Source organism: Episyrphus balteatus, chromosome 3 (genome assembly GCF_945859705.1).
Source record: "Episyrphus balteatus chromosome 3, idEpiBalt1.1, whole genome shotgun sequence".
Classification (NCBI taxonomy): domain Eukaryota; kingdom Metazoa; phylum Arthropoda; class Insecta; order Diptera; family Syrphidae; genus Episyrphus; species Episyrphus balteatus.
Genome location: NC_079136.1, coordinates 10,811,771 through 10,838,863, shown reverse-complemented (window position 1 = coordinate 10,838,863; position 27,093 = coordinate 10,811,771). Strand labels below are relative to the sequence as shown.

At 27.6% G+C, this 27,093-nt stretch overlaps 1 protein-coding gene across 1 annotated transcript in view; it reads right to left on the bottom strand.

Annotated features, from left to right (window-relative positions):
- LOC129913783 (allatostatin-A receptor) overlaps positions 1 to 26,779 on the bottom strand; it is a 41,028-nt gene extending 14,249 nt beyond the window's left edge. The window contains exons 1-3 of the mRNA XM_055992635.1: positions 25,851 to 26,779; positions 5,485 to 5,760; positions 5,158 to 5,316 (exon numbers count right to left, since the gene is read on the bottom strand). Of these exons, the coding sequence (XP_055848610.1) occupies positions 5,158 to 5,316; positions 5,485 to 5,760; positions 25,851 to 26,369 (954 nt within the window). The 5' untranslated portion in view covers positions 26,370 to 26,779. The remainder of the gene's footprint in view (positions 1 to 5,157; positions 5,317 to 5,484; positions 5,761 to 25,850) is intronic.
- Between the last annotated feature and the right edge of the window lie 314 nt (positions 26,780 to 27,093).

Sequence of the window (27,093 nt, the reverse complement as noted above, 5' to 3'; positions counted from 1 at the left end):
AATAGTCTTCTTTAAAAAATAACAAAACTAAAAACAAATGTTGTGATTATTTTATACAACTTTTTGTTTACAGTTTACCTACAAAATGTATAAAAAAAATTACATTACAGAATATAATCTCGTCCAAATACATCATGTGGCAACTCTTTTAATATCTCTCTGTGGGAATTGGGAATACTTACATTAGATTAGAGTGCTAACAGAGCAGTTATCACCGAAAAGCAATATTAATTTGTGATATGATATTTTTTTTTTTGTTAGTTTTAGTTGTTATTACTTATTTCATGACCTCGATTATTTTATTAAATCGTCTACCCAGAATCTCACACTCAACCCACCCCCACCCGAATAATATAAAAATAAACTATGGTTTATGCGATATGAGTGTAGTGTTGTGATGTGCCACATTATTTAGATTGGACTCGATTTGCATGAAATCAGATTATTTTTAATCTAAACGAACGACAAAAATAATAATATTTTTTTGGTAAAAAAAACAACAACAACAATATTTCGCCACGAAATAGTGATTAAAAGTTTTAATGTTTTTTTTTTTCCTGAGCTTTGTTTGTTTGTTTATTTATTTTTTTGTTTAAACTATAAACATTATTTATTAAAATCACAGTGTTGAAAGTGCAGTAAAAATATTATTTGAATTATGTTCCAATTCTGGGTATAAATAATAGTTTTTAACTTAGGCATACTAATTGATATTCGATAGAATACACAAATTAAAACAAATTATTTTGTAGAATAGTTTTGTGATAAATCATTTCGAATGAGTGGGAGAGGATATTTTGATAAATTGTTTGGTTCAAATTTAAAAGCTATTTTTCTTTCTGTTTTTAAATTATAGGTAAACTATTTTTGTATTATTAATAAACTCTTTGATATAGTAAAAAAAGAACACGAAACTTTAACCATTTTTTGATTTTTAATATACATATATAACCAAATTTTAATGCGATTTCTGCAAAAAAAGAAAGAACGACGTCGAAATTCAAAAAGCATGCTTGTAGAAAAGACAAAAATACTAAGAAAAAATAATTTTAAATACATTTTTAAAAATGATAAATAATGGTTTGCAACTTTTAGAAATATTCATGATCTTAACACAAAATTGATCTTTAAAAATTGATTATTTTGACATTTTTTTGAAAATTTTTGAAGCTTTTATTTATTTCTTTGAAAATGGTTTTATTAAAAGTCGTGTATAATCAACGAAAATGACTAAAAATTAATAAATTAATAAGAGAATAACTGACTGATAGGGTAATGAAAAATTAAAATGTATAACTGGGCAACTGGGCTACATGAACGTTATTTTATGCATATAGAATGGATTTTAGTTAAAATTTAATATTTATTTATTTAAGCTCCAAAATACTATTAAGTGCCTTAAAAAAAAAAATGTCAATTATTTTGAATTTCATTTTTCTTGAAGAAAAAGTACAAATTAGTAGAAAAACTATATTGAGTTATAAAATTAACATTATTTACTTTTAAAAATTTATAACCCAAATTTGGATCGAATTGTTTACAAATCACTTTAATATTGTGGTTTACCTTGTAAACGCAGTGGTATTTAAAGTTTTAAAGCTGATTTTTGGTAATAAACTATTAACAATACATAATTGAAATTAATTTTTCTGTGATTTAACTTCATAGGCGACTTATATCAGAGAGCTTGATTATATGATTTTTACAAATAAAACTAAAATTTGCAGTAAAGTAACGCATTTGTTTGGTTTTGATCACTTTCTTTTTAAACTGTCATAAATATAGAAATATCATTCCAAACATATCGATACACATGTTATTTTGTAGTAGATTAAAGTATAACCATTCAATGTCAACTAAAATATATGAAAATATATTGATAAAAATGTCCATATTTTTTTTCAAAATTCACTGTCCAAACATCTTTTTAGGCACTAAATAGTATTTTGGCCCATAAATGTAAAATTAAATTAAAAAAAAAATATTGTTTTTAAAAAAAAAATTTTCTATACTTACATTTATATAAAAGTTATTATTAATCAAGTTTTGACGTGATAACGTCTTATAAATCGATGAACCATAGCAGCCACCACAAAATAGTGACGCCATTTTCTAACGTTACACTCTCGCACTTTCGCAGTGCGGCAAAAAATTTAAATTCAGAAATAAAAATAAACTATTAGAGATACAAAAATCTTCTATAGCTTATTTGAAAGATAATAATCTAAAGCTTAATCCAAATGAAGGATTTTTAAAAATTCCGTCATTTAATAGGGTAAACAGGGGTAAAACGGAAAGATGAAATTTGGGCTAAAATCTAGACGCGAAGTCGTAGAGAATTGATTTTTTTGCTATAGATAGATGAGATTAATTTAAGAATAACTGCATTAAAAAAAAAATTCTAAAAAATTTTTAAACTAAGCTATAACGTTTTGTTTGAACGTTTTACACCTGATGGGGCTATGACAAAATGATGATTTTGGGTAAAGAAAATTTTTTTTGACAATTCTAAAGATACCAGGTGAAAAATGAGGAAAAAAGTATAAGGTGTTTGATACGGATTTTTTTCCAACACTCTGCGTTTCGAAATATGAATTTTTGAAAAACGCCTTGTTTTTAGGGGTATTTTTGGGTAATTTTTGATTTTAAGCTTTTTTTGGGATTGTTAAAAAATCTCAAACTAAAGGACATGTAGGTTTTGGCCTTATGCATACATGTGCAAAAATTTGGAATCGTTTAGTGAGTTTTGACGGAAGAAACAAGTTTTTAAAAACTACGTTTTTTTTACCGTTTTTAACCGATTTTCATCGTTTTTTATTTTTATCTTTTTTTCTTTAATAGATACAGGAATTAAGTATAAGGAGTAATGATAGACCATAACTACGACTATATGTGTGCGAAGCTTCAATCATTTTCGTAAACACAATTTTGAGATAACGGTAAAATAAAATTTTAGAATTCAACTAGTCATAAGTTTTGACCAAGAGCGGATAGAATTTTTATTAAACTTTAATGAGCATCCTGATACAATTACCTTTCATTTGGTATATCACACATAACGGTAAACTAACTAAAAGCTACACAATGTTAAATCAAGAAACTTGCGAAAAACCTCAAAACACCAGTGGAGATCTGATGCCCCCCGAACAGCCACCAGTGTGGGTGGGAAGTACCATAATCTCAGTCTGGAAATTCGACATGGTTGACTTTAAAAAATTCTAACTTCTCTTGTAGGCATCTTTGAAATGAGATTGATACTTCATATGAAAGGTGAAATAATAAGCTTTCACATGGTATATATTTTTTATAGGTTGTCAAACAAAAAAATTGATTTCAATGAAATTTGATCGCGTTCAAAAAATTCTATCTCTGATCGATATTATATTTTGAGCTAGGCAATAAGCTTACAAATGATATAAAATTTTTTGTAGGTTGTTACGGAAAAAAATGAAATTAATGACCTGAGAAGAAAAAAATTTATGTTATCTTTGCTTTTTTTTGATGAAAATGATTGTTTTCAATAAATTATTTTTATACTTATTGCGCATTATAAAAATTTAAAAATAAAAGAAGAAATACTTGGCTTTTAAATTGCATAATTTTTTTGTAAGCTTTTAAAATAAAAAAAATATAATATAATGAGAAAATAAAAAAAGTATTTTTTTTAGCTTTTTCTTGTAAATTATGATTGTTTGAAAAAAGTAAACGCTTCAATTGACTCATTTTAAACAAAACCACACAACCTGTTTTCTGACGATGTTATAACGTAAAATCATCGTCCGTAAACCGGCTTTACAGACAACCTCTTTTTTTAATTAAAATTTCTTTTAAAAATAAATTACTTTCCACAAAATAAATTTTTGTATAATATTTTTTTTTAATTTTGTTTTTGGACTTTTTGTTCATATTAAATAAAATTTTATTGAAATCTTCTGAAAAATAGTTTTTTATTTTTAAAAATTTTCAAACTTTTTATTCAAATATAAATTTGAAATTATTATTCGATACATAAAAAAATAAACTAACTGCCCGTTTTGAAAAAATTGAAAAAACTTATAATACAACTACTCAAACGCTTTTATTTACAAATGTTGTCGGTTTCAATAGGAGGACCTTGTGTTATAGTATTTTTTTTTTTTTTTAATCTATTTTAGCCATATGGCAGGTTAATTTCGGTTTTAAAAATAAAATAACAACTAAACCTTTACAGAATTTTCTGAAACTCTCATTAAAATGACTACTATGTTTGAATCAAATTGCTTTATCGGTTTAAGCTGTAACATAGAGTCAGAAAGGCATAAAAACTTTAATATCCACATTCTTCGCATTCTTTATCATCATAATGTCATGTGTGATTGGTATTTTTACGAATCCACAACTTTCATTTACTTGGATTTTGCTTATCAAAATCGCAAAAGCCGTTTTTGAGAAAAAAATAAATTTATTGCACAATATTATAGGTTATTTGTGCGGCTATTTTTGAATCACCTTTATTTTACTCATGAGAGCGTAGACTTATAAAGGTTTGATTTGTAGGAATGAAATCGCTTACATATTTATGAGTTTTTTTTTTAAGTAAAATTGGTTGTAGGCTTTTCGTATTTCTAAAATCTTAAAAATTCTGAGAATTCTATACAAGAATCTAGAACGCCATTTAAAAAAACAACACAAATAACATTTAAAATTGAAAGTTTTCGTTAATCCCACATCCATATCTATCCCCTACCCACATAGTTTAAGTTTACGATAAACTTTTCAATCATTATCAAAAATTCCACAACAATAAACATAAACATATAACCTTTTCAGATATAGGTACATCACTCTCTATTCCACTATTCTATATTCTGTATTTTATTTATTCACACTAAATTTGTGTCTCATTTGGAATGCAATCAAAACCGGGAAATACAAATTCCTTTTCGCAATTCGTTTATAATTAATACCCCCACACTTTCAATTTTCCACCATTCTCCATCTCATTCCCATTGTACAAAATATCAACAAAAACACTTCTTACACAAATATTTCCTACACAATTTCTCCCCCTCCCTCCCATAATACACCTTTCCTATAAAGAATCCCCCGACTTCATAACTTAGGCAACGATTCAACAAACATTTCTCCCCTCCCCACACTCCTTTATATAAAACTCACCTTGTGAAAAGCTTTACGGAAATTTTCCGACAGAAAAGCGTACAGCACTGGATTAATACAAGAGCTCGTGTACGCCAGTAAATGTGAGATTATTTGCACAACAACCGTCCAGGTGGAAGTGGCTTGATACAAATCCAAACTCTTCAGAACCATAATTATCTGTGAAAAAAAAACACAAAAACGAAAAAAAAAAAAAATACAAAAAAATTGTTTTGCACGCCAATTAAACTACAATGTAAACATAATGTATACAAGGGTGAGCATGCAGATAGGTATTTTGATATTTAATGTTTATAATAGAAAAAAAGGGGGAGGGAGGTTACCCACCTGTATTGGAAACCATAGCGATGCAAATGCAATCACCACGACAACTACCAACCGGGTAACACGTTTCCGGCCCCGCTGCGATTCCTCGGACATCTTAACACCGGCACCCTGCTGCCAGAGGCTCGTTATCATCCGGATGTAGAGACCGCTAATTATTATCAATGGCAGAAAATACGAGGCAATCATAAATGTTATGTGATATGTCGACCATGAGATAAAATCGTTCTCCATATCAAATCGACATAGCAGCCATCGATGATGCACATCCGGAAGTTCCTATAAAAAAAATATATATATTAGCAAAAAATAAAATTTTTTTTTATAGAATGCGATTATGTGAATATAACTCGCTATAATTATGATAGCCCTTGAATGTATTGAAAATTTATAAATGCTCGTGTGTATAGGTTAATTTGTATTACACACTCGTAGAGAAGGCGAGGAGGCGCCTCCTCAATTAGTTAATGGATATGGATAAAGCTGTTAAATTGACTTTAATCCGTTAGTGATTTTGCTACTTATCGAAATCACTTGTAATTTATGGTAATGAGTGGAGGCCCTTGCTAATACCAAATGGGTTCTTTAGAAAAAAAAATAAAAATTATAATTTTTTTTTGATATTAATCAGCTGAAATGAATTGATTGGTACATATTTGAGTTTGCTGCTGATGCTATTCAGAACAACTTGAAAGGGATTTTTCAGTTTTTTTTTTTTTTTTGGAAATTGCCATAGATACAGATTCAACTATGATGGCGGCCATGGCGGATCAAAAATTGAAAATAATGAAGGACCATTTCCCATTCAAACTCAATTTGGAGAAATACAGCAGGCAATGGAATGGAGAGCTATACAAATTCAGGAATCAATTTGATCCTGTGGTTCCTTTTTTTTAACTCATGCGTGTATATGAATTTTTTTTTCGACTTACTTACTTTTTTCGCATTGGTTTTTTTGAGGAAATGAGATTTTTTCGAGTCTTCAATCAGCTTAAAATATTAATGGAAGCCCTTAAAATTGTTGGCTTCTGTATATTTTTCACTTTATAGTACTAGACGTCATTCTTGGGAAATCAATCTGATTGATGAATAATAACCATAACCCTTATAATGTTATAATGCAACACACCATTTATAGGTACCACACGATACCTACTACTTTCCTGTGCAGTATATACATTTGTTTGGATTTCATGAGAAATAAAATTTATATTCTTCTTAATTGCGGACGTTTTTGTTTAAATCTCATTGGTTTCATTGGAAAAGAAATCCACTTGGGGAAAGTTATGCACTTCAAAAGAGGAGAAAAGCTTGGGTAGATTGAAGAGTTTCCAGAGAACCAGATTTCAAGCAGGGAACAAAAGATATTTTCAACTATGTAACCCATATTTTTGTGTAGGTAGCGTCTTTAATGATCTTACAGAGGTTCTTTATAATTGCTCTATAAGTAGGTACACCGAAAAAAAACCAATATCAATTTAACATTTTTTAAATATAAAAATACCATTTTTTAAATATCAGCCAAAAATGCTCTATAAAATGTGTTTTATGATATTAAAAATGTTAAAACAACATTTTTATTATCAGGATGACATTTAAATGTCACATTTTGGAAATTTTTTTTGATATTTTATTATCATTTTTTCATATCAATTTCTCATTCCAAATTATTGAAAAATATTAAATAAAAAATTCTTAATGTGTACTAATTTAAAGGCGCTTTGTGTTTTTTCGAAGTAAAATGTATGATTTACTGAGACAATTTGATCGGCAATAAGATTTTACTTCACATAGTTTGGGAGAAAATAATAAAACAATTATGTCATCTATAATAGAAAAAATAATATCACCATTATATTTTGTTAAGAATATTCCCTTTCAGTAATGTTTTGAAAAAAGAAAGAAAATTCTTAAAATAATAAAAATAATAAAAATGAAAAGGAAAGAAATAGGTTTCATTATAATAAACTAAAACGTAAAATCTAGTCAACATTGATATTTTAATTGTCAAAGTGAAATTTTCACTATCCCACCTGAAATTAAAAAATGTCAAAATGATATGATAAAATATCAAAATTGATATTTTAATTGTTGGACGACTTTTGTCACTGAAAAATGTTAATTTGATAGCTGTTATTATCAAAATTTTTTTCCATGTAAATCATTGGTGGTGAAAAAAAATAAATTGCACGACTGGGGTCGCACGTACTTGCTCTTAGAGTTAAAGTTGCTTGAATTTTTAAGGCTTTTTATATTAAATTTGGAAAAAAAAATAAAATTCGTTTAAAAAAAAAAAAATAAAATAAAATCTGAAATTGAATTGCCCTCCAAAATAAGTATGCAGTTTTGATTGATATATTAACATGCATTTTTAAAAAAAAAATTTTCAAAATCGTTAAAGCCGTTTTTTAAAAAACAAATTTTGTATAAATAATTTTTTGGAAAAAAAGTTTAAAAATAAAATTGGTATGCCATTTTGTAGAAATCACTAATCAACATCTTAAAACAAAATTTCAAAAAAATTCAATGTCCCGTTTTCGAAAATTTGATTTTTCAAAAAAAAATTTTCAAATTTTTTTTAAAAATCCAAAAATTATTTTTTTCAAAATTTTATTTTTGGTTTATATTTAAATTATATAAGTGCTTCTTCACAAAAAGTTTCGTTGAAATCAAATAAGCAGTTTCCGAAATAATCGGATTTAAAAAAAACGGTTCTATGGCAGGTACCGTTAATAATGATTTTCAAAAATTGGAAAGATAGACCTTAGCTTAAAACTAACATTTGAATTTTTTAAACAAAATCGTTGGAGCCGTTTTTGAGATATTTCAATTTTACTAAAATCGGTATATGACAAGTACCGTTATTTTTTGTCCAAAAAAATTAATTCCAAAAACCCCTCTGGAGAGTCACCAAATAACGCTACATACCAAGTTTGACATAAATCGGTCCATCCGTTTAGGCTGTAGCTCCTTATACAGACAGACAGACAGACTGACAGACTGACAGACTGACAGACTGACAGACTGACAGACAGACAGACAGACAGACGGACTTCCGGGACCCACTTTTTTGGCATTGTCTATAATCGTAATGTCATGGAAAAATGTTATCTCAACTTTTTTTTTGTACGTATGCATAATATATAGTACCTATATCGCAAGTAAAAATGGCGTTGATAAAAAATGTTGTTTTCGTCATACAATTTGACAGCATAAGCTTAAGCATTGATCTTTATTCTTACTACATAAATAATTAAGTTTTAATTTTTAACAAATTCTTTCATTTGATGAAAACAATTTGTATAAAAATCTTTATAAACGGTCCCTACGAAAAAACCGTTTTATTAATTGAATCATTTATATTCAAAACATAAAGTCCATTTTTTTTTTTTTAATTCGTTTCTTTAACTAAATTTGCTCTCCAGGGATAACCACGCCCTGGGATTATAAGAAACGGGATTACAAAAAGCGGGATTATGAAAAACGTGATTTTAAAAGCGGGATTTAAAAAAACGCGAATATAAAAAGCGGGATATCGAACCCAACCCAAATATGAAGTATCTACTCCATCTACATATGTACAGATATCCGATTTTATGCTTTTTCAACTATAATATTGAAGCTTCTATACTCTATAAGGTCAAATAATCAAAACTGTAAGAAATGCATCGAATATTATATTTAATGCAATGGTTTTTTTTTTTTTTTCAATGCAGACAATTTTATATTTGCAACATTTTTTTTAATGAAAAATATTTTTAGTTGCAATAAAAAAATTTGTTTTTCAATGCAATTTATTTTTTATTCACAATAAATATTTTTTTGTAAATGTCACTGGTCTGCAAGGAAAACCTCCTTTAAAAAAAACTATACTTTTCTAAAGGATTTTTGTATGCTGATTCCGAATCCGAAGTCAGAATTGATCAAGCACGTCACGTTTTTTAGATATTCCCGTTAGAAAATCTCAAAAACCCATTTTTTGCTGTTTTCGAAGAAATATTTTGGCATAATGTAATATTTTTCAATTAAAACTGTTACGGTTTATAAAAGAACTTAATTTTTTATTTCAAATTCAGTTTCAATCTTCTCAATATCTCTTTTCTTCTCCGAGATATCTTAATTTAAGTAAGTTTAGTAGGTTTGGCATATCTTATCATAAAGAAAATGATCTCTAAAAATTAATATATCTTTCTCCCTAGAACAAAAATATACTTTTCTAATGGACTTTAGTGTGCTGATTTTGAATCCCAACTCAAAAAATGTCGTTCAGCTCTGGTTTGTGAGATATAGTAGTTTTTATTGAGATTTTCTAAGAAAAAACTTGATTTTGTGATACTTTAATGTGAATATCTTTAAATCCTCACGTGATAGAATTTTTTTGACTTCGGATTCTTACTCAACACATAAAAAACTATAAGAAAAGTATACTTTTGTTTCTAGTAGAAACAAATCTGAAGTTTTACAAGGCAGTTTATCGAATGGTTTATTACAAATAAGATATTTCTAAATAGATAAAATTTAATAGTATATAAAATTACAAAACACGTAAAAATTTTGTTTAATGTATTTTATTATGGTTTTCTTTACATATTTGACTTCTAAATATAATGAGCGTTGATATTTTACATTTTCCTTAATTAAGGTGTTTTTGTTCCTGTAGGATTTACTAAAAAGTAAAGGAGTAATTTTAATAAACCAGTATTTTAAAATATGAGAAAACATTTATGTAAAAGGACATATTTGGTGTCAATCGATAGGCCATATTACGAGGAATAAGTCCTCCAAATTTGAGCTCAATGCTACAAATAGTTTTAATTTTGCACGAGTTCAAATAAATCTAAAAGGTTGATTTTTTAGAAACTACCCACATTTTTCAAAAATCATTTTTACAAAAATGGTACCTGATAGAATTTTTCTGAAACCAGATTTAGATTCAGGAAAGTCTAATCTTTCATAATATCAAAAAAATATTTGAAGGAGAGAAAAAAAGTTAAATTTTGCAGACCAGTGTGTTTAGATATTTCTAATACCCTGCTAATAATGTGATATCCGATTATTCTGAAAAAAAAAAAAATAATTTTAAATAGAAAATGTTAAAAATGTTTAAAAAATTTTTTTTTAATAGAAACGACTCCAACGATTTTTCAAAAAAATATATATTTCACGACTGGATCGCACGCACAAAACAAAAAAAATAGTAGTGCTTCCTTAAGTTGAGAAAAATATGACCTTCTCAATCTTGTGCGTAAGTAGGTACTTGTTCTTATGTTTTAAGTTCCTTTCATTTTTAAAGCTTTGAAAAATGTATAACAAAATTAATTTTCTAAAGAAATTAAAAAACCTTACAAAAATTATAAAATTTTGGCTTTGAATTCCGAACAAAGTTGTTATCTTATTTTTTTATCCCGCTTTTTATATTCCCGTTTTTTTTAAATCTCGCTTTTAAAATCTCGTTTTTCATAATCCCGCTTTTTATAATCCCCTTATTAAAATCCCGGTTTTTCTAATCCCATTTTTTATAATCCCGATTTTTACAATTGATTTTGCAATCAAAACTAGTTGTTTTCTTTTAAAAAATCAATATTTTAGAAGACGGTATTTTCGAAAAACGGGATTTTAAAACGCGGGATTCCGATACGCTCCCATTCCAATGAAATAATTTTTAATTATTAATTTATGGAATCCGTATGAGTTAATGCATGTCCCGAAATAAAAATTTGAATATTTAAGTTTCTTTATTTACCTACATACATACAGAAAATATTTTTTTTTTTAGAAAAACCATAAAAGTGCTATTCCTTTGTCCACGGCTGTAGATCTTCTTTACGCTATGAGCAGTGCAGTCACTAATTAAGTTAATATTTAATGTCATTATTAATTGAAATTATGTTATAGGTACTGGTACATAATAAATAAAGTTGACCTAAATGGTTTTCTTCTGGAATAACAGAGTTGACATAAAATTTTTCCGATTGCTTGTTATTAAAAGTTACAATATATCTTCTATTCTTTAAATATGAATAGACTAACTTTTTGATGGCAGTCAAAACCAAATTAATAAGTTCATTAAAATTACATTTTTTAAAAGTTGAATAGGAATTTTGCATATTTTATTTTTAGTTTTTATGAACAAATTTGAAATTAATTATTATTTTTCACAATTTGAACGTGTAAAGGTCCTGCACTATAACCGAAAAATCTATTTACTGTTTTTCATAGCTGTTTAACTTGCATTAAAAAAAAAAAAACTGACCTGCAACTTAGTTGTGCAGTAGGTAGGTAGGTATATATTTTTATTTTGAATTTAATATTGTACCTATTTCGGATTTAAATATTTTTAACAATAATTTCCATTAAATATGTATATTTTATGGAAATTCAAGATATTATTAGTAAATAAAATACAAAATTATAAATAAACAATGTCCAAATGTATTTGATTCAATGAATAAATCGCAATAGTTTTCTGATGATAGTATACAAATAAATCAAACATCAAAATAATATTTAAAAATGTATTTGCATTTTTCAAAATGTAAACATTCTACACACACCTGTTCTTGAATGTTATCACACTATTATAACCCCAAATCGTTTTATTTTTTATGTAAACATGATGTTTATTATTTTTTTTAACGACCAATCTATCAGTCATTTTTTTTTTCTGTACATTATCATCAAAAGCTACCTAGATGGAAATATTTAAAATTCACATCATGAAATTTACAACTTAAAACCATCAAATTGGCAGTTGTTGGTGTTTGTAATTTCATAAAATTTCTCGCTGCATAAATTATGATTTTAATTTTAAAATAAAAAAATAACATACACCATTTCTATGATATTCTGAATAGTTTTCAAAAAGCCTGAGAGAGAATTTTTGTGTATTTCAAATTAAATACAATTTTTCCAACTAATTTAATTTAACAAAAAAAAAAAAAATATAAAAACACACTCAAAAACCAAGAGAAATAACATTATAATATAATTTGTTTCGATTTGTTTATAATAAATTTTAAAGAAATTTGTTTGTACATTGAATTTGTTTATCAATTTGCAATAAAGTTCGAATAGATTTTAATTTTTTTTTTTCCTTAAATGCAAGAAGGCAGACAATTAATCTCAGTTAACACTTGCGAATGTAAACTCTTGGTAATTTGGCAAAATATTCATTTACTTGCTTGTGGAATAGATTTTTCCAGCGCAGGTAATAAAATATTCTTATTGAAATGATTTTAAAGCAGTGAAAGAAATACACCTGTTTAATATTAAACAATAGAAAATATAAGTAGGTACTATAGAGGCTTGTGGTTTTTGATGCAGAGTAGGATACAGGAAATATTTTCAAATGTTTTGATAATTCTTTTTGAATAACAAATATATTTCATTTCAATTCGAATCGAAATAAAATCGAGATTCTTTTTTACTTGCGATATAGGTAGGTACTATACAGGGTGTCCCACAGTCACCGCCCCAAATGAAAACCATGGATTCCTGAGGTCATTTTAAGTCGAAAAACTTAAGAGGTAATTTTCTCGTTTTCGTCCCGTTTTCGAGTTACCACGGTTTTTATGATTTTTTCTCTTTTGTCCTTAAATTGGCCTTATCTTTGCCAAACTACGTTTGATTTGAAAGATTTTTTTTGCAACCAATCAAGAATTTATTGCAGTTTAAGTTTGTCTCAAAATTTTTTTTTCTGCGGACAACCGTTTCTCCACAATTTTGCATCAAACACAACTTTCTTCGTTTTTTAAGTTGTTTTTTACACTTTTATATTATTTAAGTCAAAAAAACACGTTAATGAGTATTAATTTTTTGTGCATTTTATTAAACCCCAGTTTATTTTCATAAAAAAAATAGGTTTTATTTCATAAAAAAGGCTACTGAAAGTAATTAAAAAAAATAAACAAACTGAGTGAATTAAAAAAAAAAATAATTTTTCAATACAAAATTAATTTAAATGAATTAAAACTTTTTCTGAGCTTTATCTATTTGTTCTTTTCTTAACCACAATTGCTCAGAAAAAGTTTTTAATTCATTTAAATTAATTTTTTATTTAAAAATTATTTTTTTTTTCATTCACTCAGTTTGTTTATTTTTTTAATTACTTTCAGTAGCCTTTTTTATGAAATAAAACTTATTTTTTTTTATGAAAATAAACTGGGCTTTAATAAAATGCACAAAAAATTTATACTCATTAACGTGTTTTTTTGACTTAAATGATATAAAAGTGTAAAAAACAACTTAAAAAACGAAAAAAGTTGCGTTTGATGCAAAATTGTGGAGAAACGGTTGTCCGCAGAAAAAAAAATTTTGAGACAAACTTAAACTGCAATAAATTCTTGATTGGTTGCAAAAAAAATCTTTCAAATCAAACGTAGTTTGGCAAAGATAAGGCCAGTTAAAGGACAAAAGAGAAAAAATCATAAAAACCGTGGTAACTCGAAAACAGGACGAAAACGAGAAAATTACCTCTTAAGTTTTTCGACTTAAAATGACCTCAGGAATCCATGGTTTTCATTTGGGGCGGTGACTGTGGGACACCCTGTATATCAAGTTATGCATTCGTACAAAAAAAAAAAGTTGAGATAACATTTTTCCATGACATTACGATGGTAGACAATGCCAAAAAAGTGGGTCCCGGAAGTCCGTCTGTCTGTCTGTCTGTCTGTCAGTCTGTCAGTCTGTCTGTCTGTCTGTCTGTATAAGGAGCTACAGCCTAAACGGATGGACCGATTGATGTCAAACCTGGTATGCAGCGTTATTTGGCGACTCTCCAGAGGGGTTTTTGGAATTAATTTTTTTGGACCAAAAATAACGGTACTTGTCATATACCGATTTTAGTAAAATTGAAATATCTCGAAAACGGCTCTAACGATTTTGTTTAAAAAATTCAAGTGTTAGTTTAAAGTTGAGGTCTAATGAAAAAAATTTTTTTTGAAAATCATTATTAACGGTACCTGCCATAGAACCGTTTTTTTCAAATCCGATTATCTCCAAAACTAATTATTCGATTCCAACGAAACTTTTTGTGAAGAAGCATTTATATAATTTAAATGTAAGTCAAAAATAAAATTTTGAAAAAAATAATTTTTGGATTTTTAAAAAAATTTTGAAAATTTTTTTTTGAAAAATCAAATTTTCGAAAACGGGACACTTAATTTTTTTGAAATTTTGTTTTTAGATGTTGATTAGTGATTTCTACAAAATGGCATACCAATTTTATTTTTAAACTTTTTTTCCAAAAAATTATTTATAAAAAATTAGTTTTTTAAAAAACGGCTCTAACGATTTTGAAATTTTTTTTCTAAAAATGCATGTTAATATATCAATCAAAACTGCATACTTGTTTTGGAGGGCAATTTAATTTCAGATTTTATTTTATTTTTTTTTTAAAACGAATTTTATTTTTTTTTATTTTATTTTTTTATAAAAAGTCTTAAAAATTTAAGCAACTTTAACTCTAAGAGCAAGTTCGTGCGACCCCAGTCGTGCATTTTATTTTTTTAAAGAAAAGTAAACCCTTTTAAGAAAAAAAACAAAGGTTTCTAAGCTTCTGCATTACTGGGTACAGTGGGTACACGGAGAAAAAATGTCACTTTAAAATAAGATGATGCGCACATTATATTTCACCACCTTAAAATAAGGTGATATCCGCTTAAAATAAGGTGATTCCACTTAAACTCATCTTATTTTACTGTGAATATTCACCTTAAAAAAACCGACCAAAAATAAAAATTTTAAAATTATAGTCACACTTTAGCTTAAGTTGCAGTAAGACAGTGAGAGGACACGATGGTGAGGCACTCGCCTAGTAACCCAACAGTTGAAGGTTCGATCTCCGGTGGAAGCCAGTTTTATTTTTTTTTTTTTAAATTAAACAAATTCTTCAGTAATAGTAAGTCTTTGGTTTGTTTTTACAACAAAATAATTATTTACAGAAGTTTTTTTTGTATAAGTATGTTATGGAAAAGATGTATTAGAAAAAAAAAAATGTTTATTTTGATGTATTTCATTTCCATTAGATGATAGGGAAAAAACATTGTTAAAAAAGTCATATTTTTTCAGTCAGATGTTTTCAATCTGATTTTGGGCTGACAGACAGAATTGCGGGGCCTCTTCTTAAGACCCCATGTTAAGACCCCAACAAAACCTCTAAAATTTTCAAAAATTGCGTTAGATGTCAGAAATTTCATAGTATAGAGTGCATATTGAAAAAAAAACCTTATTCCAAAATGAGCAGAATTGATAAAGTCAAAACATGAAAATTACCAATCTGGGTATAAATAGAAAATTAAAAAAATTGAAACGATTTAATTTTTGTAAACAACTTTTCCGAAAAAAAGCAAAATATTTGACCTATTTTGCAAGTCAAACGAGGAGAACATTTTTTTTTTTTTCATTTGATTTAATTTTTTGTTTTGTTTTATTTTTTAAATATCTTTTCAATTTCCCAAAAAACGATTTCGATATATTGTAATTTTGTTGAGAGTGGTTGTATAGATAATGTAAATATGGTATGTCAGTAAAGAAATGTCCCGTTATTAGTAGTTAAACAAATTTTTTTAAATTTAATATGGTATAATATTAAAGGATGCCTACAAATTAAATAAAAGTTTAACATTTTAAATGTTTAACTTATTTTCTTTACTTACATATTTTTGTGCACCTTGTAGATAATAAATAGCTTTTTTTTCGTAGGCTTTTAGTTATTTTATTTACTTTGTAGCATAGGTACCTACATTATGTATATCGTTAGTACAGGTAAAATAGTACATAAAATCAAGAAATAAAAAAAAATGTTACACTCATAAAACTTGAAGAACCAAGTACATAAAAAGACTATAAAAAAAAGTTGGGTGGAAGGGTGTTTTTTGGCGGACAAGAGGGAGGGGGTGAAGGTCAAAAATTTACTGAAAAAAATTGTTTGTCGAATATCATCATATGACACATGTACACAGGGTATTTTTTGATGCTGAATCTAATGACATAAAAATAAAGTCAATATGATTGCTCTAAGAAAAGTTATTGCCGATTAAAAACAAGGGTGATTCTTTTTTTACTTCAACAGGTAAAATATAACCGAAGCCCATGTGAAAAATATGCTACACTGATGAAATTCGGGATGAAGATTTAAGATAAAGCAGGGACAAAGGATTCATAAAGTTCTTAAAATTATTTTTGGTAAAAGGGTGTTTTTTTGATGGGTTAAGTTGTGTGTGAGAAAGTTATAATAATAGCTGACATACATTTTATTAATTTTTAAAACTTGGTGAAAAAGTTTTGGTTGGTATAAGAATTAAGAATCTATAAAAAGTACAAAATTATCTTGAGTGAAAGGGTGTTTTTTTTTTTAAGAAATGATGAAATTCGGAATTAGTACCACAAAAACTGGGAAAAAACGAATTTCATCATTTCTTAAAAAAAAACATTTTTTCATTCAAGATAATTTTGTACTTTTTATAGATTCTTAATTCTTATACCAACCAAAACAACCAAAACACCCTTCCACCCAACTTTTTTCTATGGACTTTTTTGTACTTGATTCTTATGCCAAGTTTCATGAGTAAGAGGGTAAGGTGGTATAAGAGTGCGCATTTTAGACAAAATACCAAATAAAACAATAACAAAAAGAATTTAACTACTTTTTTATATATAGTTTTTAGTTTATAATCAAAGCAACGAAAAAAACTTAAAACTGGTAACAAAAATGTATTAATTCAAAAGTTATAAACAAAATACCACATTAGGAAATTTGCGCACTCTTATACATCCTATTGTGTAAGAGTGCGCGGCTTAGTTTGTAAGAGTGCGCAGCTGCGCACAGGTGTAAGTTCGCACAAAAGTCGCAAATAAAATTGCCTATCTTTAAATAAACAGAGTATTTTTCAACCCATCACTCCTTGCACGAGGAACAATCAATTTAGTCTTCGATTATTGGTTCCGAGAAAATTTCAATATTTTCTAGTTACTTTCATTCGCTTGTTTTTTGTAAAACTTGTATTTGGTTTCTTTTTGGTTGGAATTACTTTTTCTAGCTGCTGTTTGCTGGTATATGGACAAATGCCAGTTATTTTGAAGCCTTGGATAGCATTTACTGCTCTAATAACCCGCGCACTCTTATACTTTATGATGGTGAGCACTCTTACACACACTTTCAGACATGTAATCGAAGAATATATATGTATTTCACCATGCACTTTATGACCAATCTTACGTGTTCCTTAAATGTTTTCTTTTTGTCTACTTTTCAATATCCCATACTTTGTTTATTGTTATTATTTGCTGTTATCGGAAAATTTAATTTGTTTGGCAGGAAAAATTAGAAAAAAAAGAGCTAAACAACTTAAACTTAACTAGCACCTCTTTCATTATACCATCCTACCCTACACAGTATTAGCCGAAAACTTTCATCGATTGTAATATTTCATTCAATTTATGAAGCTACAAATATTTCCTGATGTTATAAACAAATTAGTTTTGGATTTTAACCACACGCAAAGAATTTGTTTTATTAAAAAAATTGAATAAAATGAGGGTTATAAAAACTAAATGTTGTGGAAAATAAAAATTACAATTTACAGAAAATTTACAGACAATTTTCAGAAAATTTTTAAAATCTGTAACAAATTTTTTAAATGCATACCAAAATTTGATATTTTTATAAAAAAAGAACAACTACAATTTTGTATTCGTAAATTTTAGTTTGGTGGCTAAAGGTCAGTACAGGAGTAACAAAATACACGACTGGGTCGCACGTACCTACTTGGTCTTGCTTAGAATGTCAATTTCTTATATGTCTTTGATTTCTTGTATATCGAAAGAAAACAATTTTTTTTACTATATTGGTACAAACTTTCTAAAACATAAAAAGTAAGTATGCCGTTTGAAAGTATTTATTTTTCCATAATATATTTTAATTAAAGTTTCAAAATAATTCATCAAGAAAAAAACTTTGAAATATTTTGAAAAAATCCAAAAGTGATGTTTTAAAAAAGTTTTTGTACAAAAAATCTCGTTGAAGTCGGATAAATAGTTTATAAGAAAGTCAGAAATCAAGAAAATGGATTTTATGAAAGGTATTGGCCTAATAACGCTTCAAATTAAATATATTTATTTCAAAAGTAGGATTTTTATTTTGTTTTTGAACACATAATTCACTTTTCTGTTGGGATTGAGACTCCTTTCAATGCTAAAACCTATAAGTGCCAAAATTCGATATTTTATCCCAAAATTCTGCATTTTAAATCTCTGTAATGCTAAAATTCTGTATTTGAAATTGAAGATGATACGCAACCAAAATTCTGTAGGTATATTCAAATTCTTAAAAACTAAATTATTTGCAACAAATTGTTTTGATAATAAAAAAGTGCGTTATGTAGTTTTAAATAGAGAATTTCAAGTTTTGAATTCACAAAGTTTAGTAATGAAAGGGCAATTCCATTATAGCGGGTGCAACATTTATACGCATTCGAAGCTTATTTACAAACAAATACAAATATATTTTAATAAATCTATAACTTGAAAGGGTATACATTTAAAGCTGTTTATTTTTGATTTAGATATAAAATTTTAATTAAATAAGCAAATCGTCGCTAGGAAGGGTTCAAAGTGCTATCGCGGGTGCAACAAAATCGGCTCTTCTTTTTTAGACCTAAGTACAAAAACATAAAAGTCTGTTAATTTTCAAACACTTTTGATTTTTTAAATACAGTTATTTTACTTGTTATTATTACAAAAAAATTACAAATATTGAAATTTAGAAATTAATAGTAAAAAAAAAAAAGTTGAGATAACATTTTTCCATGACATTACGATGGTAGACAATGCCAAAAAAGTGGGTCCCGGAAGTCCGTCTGTCTGCCTGTCTGCCTGTCTGTCTGTCAGTCTGTCTGTCAGTCTGTCTGTCAGTCTGTCTGTCTGTCTGTATAAGGAGCTACAGCCTAAACGGATGGACCGATGGATGTCAAACCTGGTATGCAGCGTTATTTGGCGACTCTCCAGAGGGGTTTTTGGAATTAATTTTTTTGGACCAAAAATAACGGTACTTGTCATATACCGATTTTAGTAAAATTGAAATATCTCAAAAACGGCTCGAACGATTTTGTTTAAAAAATTCAAATGTTAGTTTTACGTTAAGGTCTATCTTTAAATGAAAAAAAATTTTTTTGAAAATCATTATTAACGGTACCTGCCATAGAACCGTTTTTTTCAAATCCGATTATCTCCAAAACTGCTTATTCGATTTCAACGAAACTTTTTGTGAAGAAGCATTTATATAATTTAAATATAAACCAAAAATAAAATTTTGAAAAAAATAATTTTTGGATTTTTAAAAAAATTTTGAAAACAGGACATTTAATTTTTTTGAAATTTTGTTTTTAGATGTTGATTAGTGATTTCTACAAAATGGCATACCAATTTTATTTTTAAACTTTTTTTCCAAAAAATTATTTATAAAAAATTAGTTTTTTAAAAAACGGCTCTAACGATTTTGAAAAATTTTTTTCTAAAAATGCATGTTAATATATCAATCAAAACTGCATACTTGTTTTGGAGGGCAATTTAATTTCAGATATTATTTTATTTTTTTAAAAAAACGAATTTTATTTTTTGTTTCCAAATTTTTATATAAAAATTCTTAAAAATTTAAGCAACTTTAACTCTAAGAGCAAGTTCGTGCGACCCCAGTCGTGCATTTTATTTTTTACAGAATTTAGGATTACAGAGTAACGACCCTTCCCGCTTTTAAGATGACTATAGTGAGGTGCATAGTTTAACAGTGTGAAAAATAAGGGTTCCGATTTTTGGATAATTCTTGAACTTCAATGTGATTCAAAATGATTCTTAAACCAAAGGAACCGATAAAAGAACATTTAATATTGGTGCGAGAAAATTTAAATCATTATAGCACCATTTGGTCTAAAATAATTTCACAACAAAAAAAAGCGCCACAAATGCTGTGCTTTTGCTGATTGATTTGTACACAAATAAAACAAAACGTAAATTAAATCAATTAAACTTAGACAAATAATTGAACACACATTAAAAATACCAACTTATACTGGAACTTATTTATAGGCACCACGAGTATGTTTATTTCACTAAACGCCTATTTTTAATCGTATTGTATAAAAACATCTTTCGAAATCTTCCTTTGCAATCAAGGTCGTTCGATAAACAATTTTTTGAGATCAAAAACCTGAATTGTGATTTTTTATGTGAAGAAAATATAATAATATCGAACATTTCAAAAATAACCTCCTAATTTATAACAAAATAATTATTTTAATAAACATTTCAATATTTTCTTAATTTTCAAGTTTAGACTTTTAAAAAAACAGCTGTTTTGTTTTTGTATTTAAAGTTTTCAACAAAGTCTTATTTTTTTTTTTTAAATTGACGACCTCGAATTTAATGAAATGATAAAATTACCACGACGTCACTAGAAAAATAAAAAAAGATATAAAATGAAAATGGTACCCTTGAACTCAATCATTATTTTGTTTTCTTTTTTTTTTTCTTCCTTAAAAAACACTTAAAATCTGTGGGAATCATGTTTACATGCTCATCTACTTATAAGCTGTTTTTTAGTACACATTTGGATTTTATCTTACCAATAAAAATCAATAAATCTTTTAAGATCGAAGATTTAGTTTTTTTTATGGGAGACATGTTCAAAAAAAAAATTAAGAAATCAAATATTTGCAATTTAAAATCACATCATTATAAACGCTCGTGTTTAAATCCTCTTAAAAACTTGCTGTTTTATTAAGGAACAAAAAATAAGGAAAAATCTTTTCTTTTTTTTGCGCGTTTTTTAAGTTTGGAAAAGTGTTTTTTCTGTTTTTTGTTTAGTGTGTGGTTAATCGATTAAAATGTTTATAACAGTTTTATTTTTTTTATGTGTGTTAGAAGTAGCAAAAAAAAGTTGGAATATAATTATCTGTTAAATAAATTCATTCGCAATAAAGTTTGAGTAGAAAATCATTTGGAATAAATGATACATCTGGCATAATTGAAAATAGCGTGTTAATGAGAGATTAATGGTAGAAAGCAATCTGGATTTTGTTATGATTTTTTTTTTATTTTCTAAAATAAGTTTGGAATAATGATATAGATAAAGTAATTTCTAACACCCTTGTTTTAAGTACATTTTTACTTTAAATGATAAAATAAAAATGCTATAAAATTGGGAAAGTATTTTAAAAAAGTACCAACAAATATTGTTTTAAAACTAATCTTGAATTCTTGTAAAATGAAATAATTGAATCTTTTTTTTATTTATATGATCACCACCACCACGAAGAACTAACTGAACGTTCAAGGTAACGCGATACTGAACCTTCTCTTTAATTGACTAATTGCTTGAAAATCGAAACCACAAATCAATGAAGTCAATTCTTAGATTGTAAAAAATAAATATATCGATTTTCAGTTCAGTAAAACGAATAACTTAAAAGGATGTCAACAACTTTATCAAAATCGTAAATAGTTATTATTTAGATACAGACAATACAGTTTAAACACCAGGAAAAAAAAATAATGAAAATTGTTTTAATTTTTATATTCAATTTAATTTCTTTAATTTTAATTTGATAACAAATTCTAGAATTTCTCATCAAATAATGAAAAAGTTTTTATATTTTGAAACTCCGATACATGAAAACTTTTTTTTCAATATAATTTTACTGAATAATGAAACCAGATGACCATTCGCTGACTGTTAATGTCACTATACATATCAGCGGTTTTAGTTTTACTGTGGTGCCTTTTGAGGTAGAAACCTTCACGTACTCAAATCGAAAGTAAAATTTATATATTTCCTTTCTCGAAAAATTTAATGATGAAGAATAAAAAATGAAAAATTTAAGCGAACAAAAAACCATTACAAGAAATTAATTCATAACAGCAACAAAGCTCTAAAGATTAAAAAAAGTTGAAGATTGTTTATATTACTATTTGTTAGAATTGTTTTATACTAGAGTCCTGAAAATGAGTGTAACCACACTTACAACGTTTAAGAAAAGCTAGTAATTAATCAAAACAGACGCATATCCTACGAAGTTCGCAAAATAAATTTTTTAAGTTTTTTTTTTTAACAGAAATAATCCAGTCAAATAAGGGTTTCACCTCGGAATGAATGCTAATAGATTTTTTTTTGCTTAATATCTTCGTTTTGGAATTCTATAACATACCTCAAAAGTCTAGAAAAATCTAATGTCCGCGAGTCGCGATTTTCAAGGTCAAAGCGGGAAAGGAGATTTTCAAAATTAGCAATAATAGAAAATGGTATTATATACACATATGATATAATGCTGATGCCAAAAAATCTAAAATCAAGACAATCTGACGTCTCTGAAAAAAGTTATACCAGTTTTTCATCTGTCAACCCATATTATTATAACAGTTGCAAACTTACTACCGAAAAACCCTTAAAAGTTATGGTAGAGGAACCAAATTTTTGCATGAAAGTTTTCATATCCATTATTATTAAGAATCAAAAAAATGCAATGAAAAAAACATTCATATCTATAAAAAATTGGTATTTTTTGAAAAAAGGGGAAATTTTGGGATATGCACTAAAAAACATCCTGGTACAATCTTGGAATAAGTGCTAATAGGCTAATTTTTTTGTTTCTATTTTTGTTTGGATATTCTATATCTTATGTCAAAAATCTAAAAAAATCTCATGTCCGAGATTTACCCCTTTTTTCACCATATTTTACTGTATTAAAACAAAATCTTTTCGATCAGTGTTTTTTTTTTTCAAAATGTTTGCCTATGTAAAATTTCCTTTTGAAGACAATTTTTTTAATTTCAAAAACGGATGCACACAGTGGTGCCATTCATACTTTTAGGTGTCAAAAATCATTTGTATGGCCATATCCTGGTGAAAAGTGATGAAACTTGGCAGACTGAACGATAAAAATTCATTTATTTGAATTGATATAAAAAAGATGTTACAATTTTGATTAAGGTACGTTATAACAACAACTATACCTACTAGTATTCAATAAAAAAATTATGAAAACAAAATCCAATATGGAGCGAATTTCCAATACAAAAAGATTGTAATTATGCTATTTCTTGGATTTTGATCTAAAAAAGCAACAATTTCGGCAACTTTCCTAATAATTTTTATTAAAATTTTAGCGAATTTGATATTATAATGCAACTAAGTCGTACCTTAAAGCATAAATAATGAAAAATTTCAGTTTTAATTAATAAGTATTATTATAATAGGTTTTCGTTGACCAAAATTATGAAATTTAAATAGATTTTGATACGATATTTTAATCCGAAAAGTTCTAATGTCTAATGTACTATACATATCTGGAGATGTCAATCATGTTTATTATGCCAGAAGGAATAAATGCAAATAAATCCATATTTTTTTGCACGATTTATGATTGAAACATAAAAGTACTTTTTGAATGAAATAAATATAAATATGTAGCTATCTCCGAAAATATTTGTTTATTTTTTTGTTTAAAAAGTGCTTTGTCGGACAACTTCAAATTTATGAAGCTTACAGAAAAACATAAAATAAATAGGTACTACTGAATTAAATTTACTTCCACGCTCCAAAAAAAAAAAAAAAAAACTCAATTTTTTTTCGGAGCAGTTGAAGCAAAATTCAATTTTTCTTTTCACTCTAGAAAACCTTCTTGCAATAATGTGTCATAAAGCCAGTTTGCACAAACATATACATTTCCCAGCTCGATCAACCATTATTTGCTCTAGGGACTACTTTGGTACTCTAGACTCTAAAGGTTTAGGAAATGCCACTCAAGGATTTTGTATGAACTTATTTGTCTGACCTTAGCTCGTGTCTTTCAAAGAATGGCGAAAAAGATTGAATACTCAAAAAAAGAAAAACAAGCTTAACAATTTAGGGCCTAAAGTGTACACACTTTTCAATAAAAAAAAAGTTACGCATACGCCACAGTGACCCTTGAAATTAAGCCACCAAATATAATTATAAGGACAAATTTATCTAAATAATGACACCAGGTGACCAGGTAATGAACCATTCCCTGACTGTTAATGTCATACGTTTGAGCACTTTTAGTTTTACTGTGGTGCCCTTTGAGGTGGAAACATTCACGTACTCAAATCGAAAGTATAATTTTTATTTGAAGTTTTTGATTTCTTTGCTTAAAAAAAATTAAATGATGAAGAATAAAAAATGATTTTAATTGCAAATGAGTACGGTCATTAGTAAAATTATTTATAGTAAGATATTTTGCAAATTTAATTTTATTCATTTTCATTTTTTCATGGGAACTTCAATCTTTAAACGAAATAAACCTTATTAACACTTGTATAAATATCTTTTATATTCATAAATCTATAAGAAGTTACTTGATTCTCCAGAACTCAAAAATAAAAAAAATTTTTCAAGATTCTTTTCTTTTGTAAAATTTCAAACATAGGGTAAATTAGGGCATTATGGCATACCTAAGCACAAACTCAAATAACTTTACTGCGGACTACAATTTTTACTTCAATCATTTTTTTTAATTAAATTTCATAAAAACGTTACATAAATAAATTATTTATGAATAAAAATTCAAGCTTTTTAACAAAAAATAAATTAAATTAAAAATAGTCCAAAAAAAACCATATTGCCCTATGTACGGGCAATATGGCGAACCCCATTTACTTCGGAACCCTTTACTTTTTTTACGTATATTCAGCATTTCTGAAATATAATTGTAAATAAGTTTCATAAAATTAACGTTAAATTGAGGTTATTTTCAAATTTAAAAAAATGCAGAGTTACTTTTAAAATTAGTTTTACATAAAGGCATTATGGCGCAGTCGGGTATAATATAGCGCCATAATGCCCTTATTACATCTGCGCCATATTGCAAAATATACACATATTCACAAAACTCCAAAAACTAAACACAATTCTTACTTCAGTTAAAATATAACAAGTGATATAACCAAACCAAAACTGTACTCTGCGTTTCACTCTTTACAACAAACACGTGCACTGTATACTTACCGAGATACAAACAAACAAAAACAAAGCAATATTATATCGGAACCCAGAACCGGTATATTTTTTTTGTTTTCTTTTTTGTTTGGCACACAAATAATAGCACTGACCTGCGATCGTCACAAGGCTAGTAATCAACGAAGGCCAAAGTTTCTGCATTGGTTTTATTTAAATGCGAATATTGGAAGTATGGTAGTTGAGAGGTGCGCCATAATGCCCGGTGCGCCATAATGCCCGAAGTTACCCTATTATGTTTCATGAAATTTTCAACAAAATTTTACTACACCAATGAAAAATGACAACATTTAAAACCAACAATAGAAAAATAACATAACTTCTTCGAGTTTTGAGAACTCACCTCTAATCCGTGCGCAAAAAATACCGGCACCGAAGCCACAACTATCACTGTCCAAACTGTAAAAATAGCAACTTTTGTTGTACTTTCCGTACGTATGGCTCTCGACCATATCGGATGAACTACAGCTAAAAATCGATCAACCGACATCAACACCAACGTATAAATACTAACCAATACAGTTGCCACAATCATATACTGAACAAAACAACACCAAGGTTCACCAAATGGCCAAATGTAAAACATATAATCGGCAGCAGTAAATGGTATGCAAAATATCACAAACAATAGATCCGCCACCGCCAAATTCATAATTAGCAAATTCGTGGTAGACCGCATTTGTGGATTGGCCAAAACAACAAATATCACCAAACTATTGCCCAAGAATCCTGTGATGGCAATAAGTCCAAAAAATACCGGCACTATAACCGAAACAAGGTCCTCAATTTGAGTGTCTATTATGGCGGCAGTGGTACCATTGAACATCTCATCGGCAGCGGAGTTATGTTCGGTAAAGTTCATTTTGTTAACCGGGAAAATTTTATTTGTTCGTACTACGGGGAACTAGTTTTGGATGCTTTAAAATGATAATAAGCAATAAATCAAAGGACCGCCAAACACTGCGAACTTGTTCCTGACATTTACATTCTCTGGATAAATTTTCACTGTACGATTTTTGTAGAGATGATTTTTGCTTTTTTTTTGGGTAAACGCACTGTGTGTCTATCGGATATCTATGGTTTTGTAATGAAAATCAATTCAAATTTAATATTGTTCACTTTCACATCGGAATTCGCCAAACCACTTTGCCCGAACCATGAACACAATCTGAACTCTATAGGTACACGCGAGGTACGAGGTATATATACTGTATGGCAATTTCGTTAGCTGAAAATATTTTTTCACGTTCCTGAGGTCATCACCCACGGTCGGATTCTTTCGGAATGCTTCAATTCTGTCGATTCGCTAGCCTTTGTTTCAAAAACCATTGATCTGTATGCAGAAATAAAATATATAGTAATACACTCTGGATTAATGGATTTAGTCTTTATTTTTTGTGTGTAGGAAGGACTATGAAGATTGAAAGATATTATATTAATTAATATTTTGGACTGGTTTTAAATTGATTGCAAACTAGTTCGAAACTGAAATTAGTATATTTTTGATTATAAAAAATGTTGAAATCGTTGTAAATTATTTAAAAGTTGATTGCAAACTGGTTTTAAGAAGTTGCAATTTGGTTTAA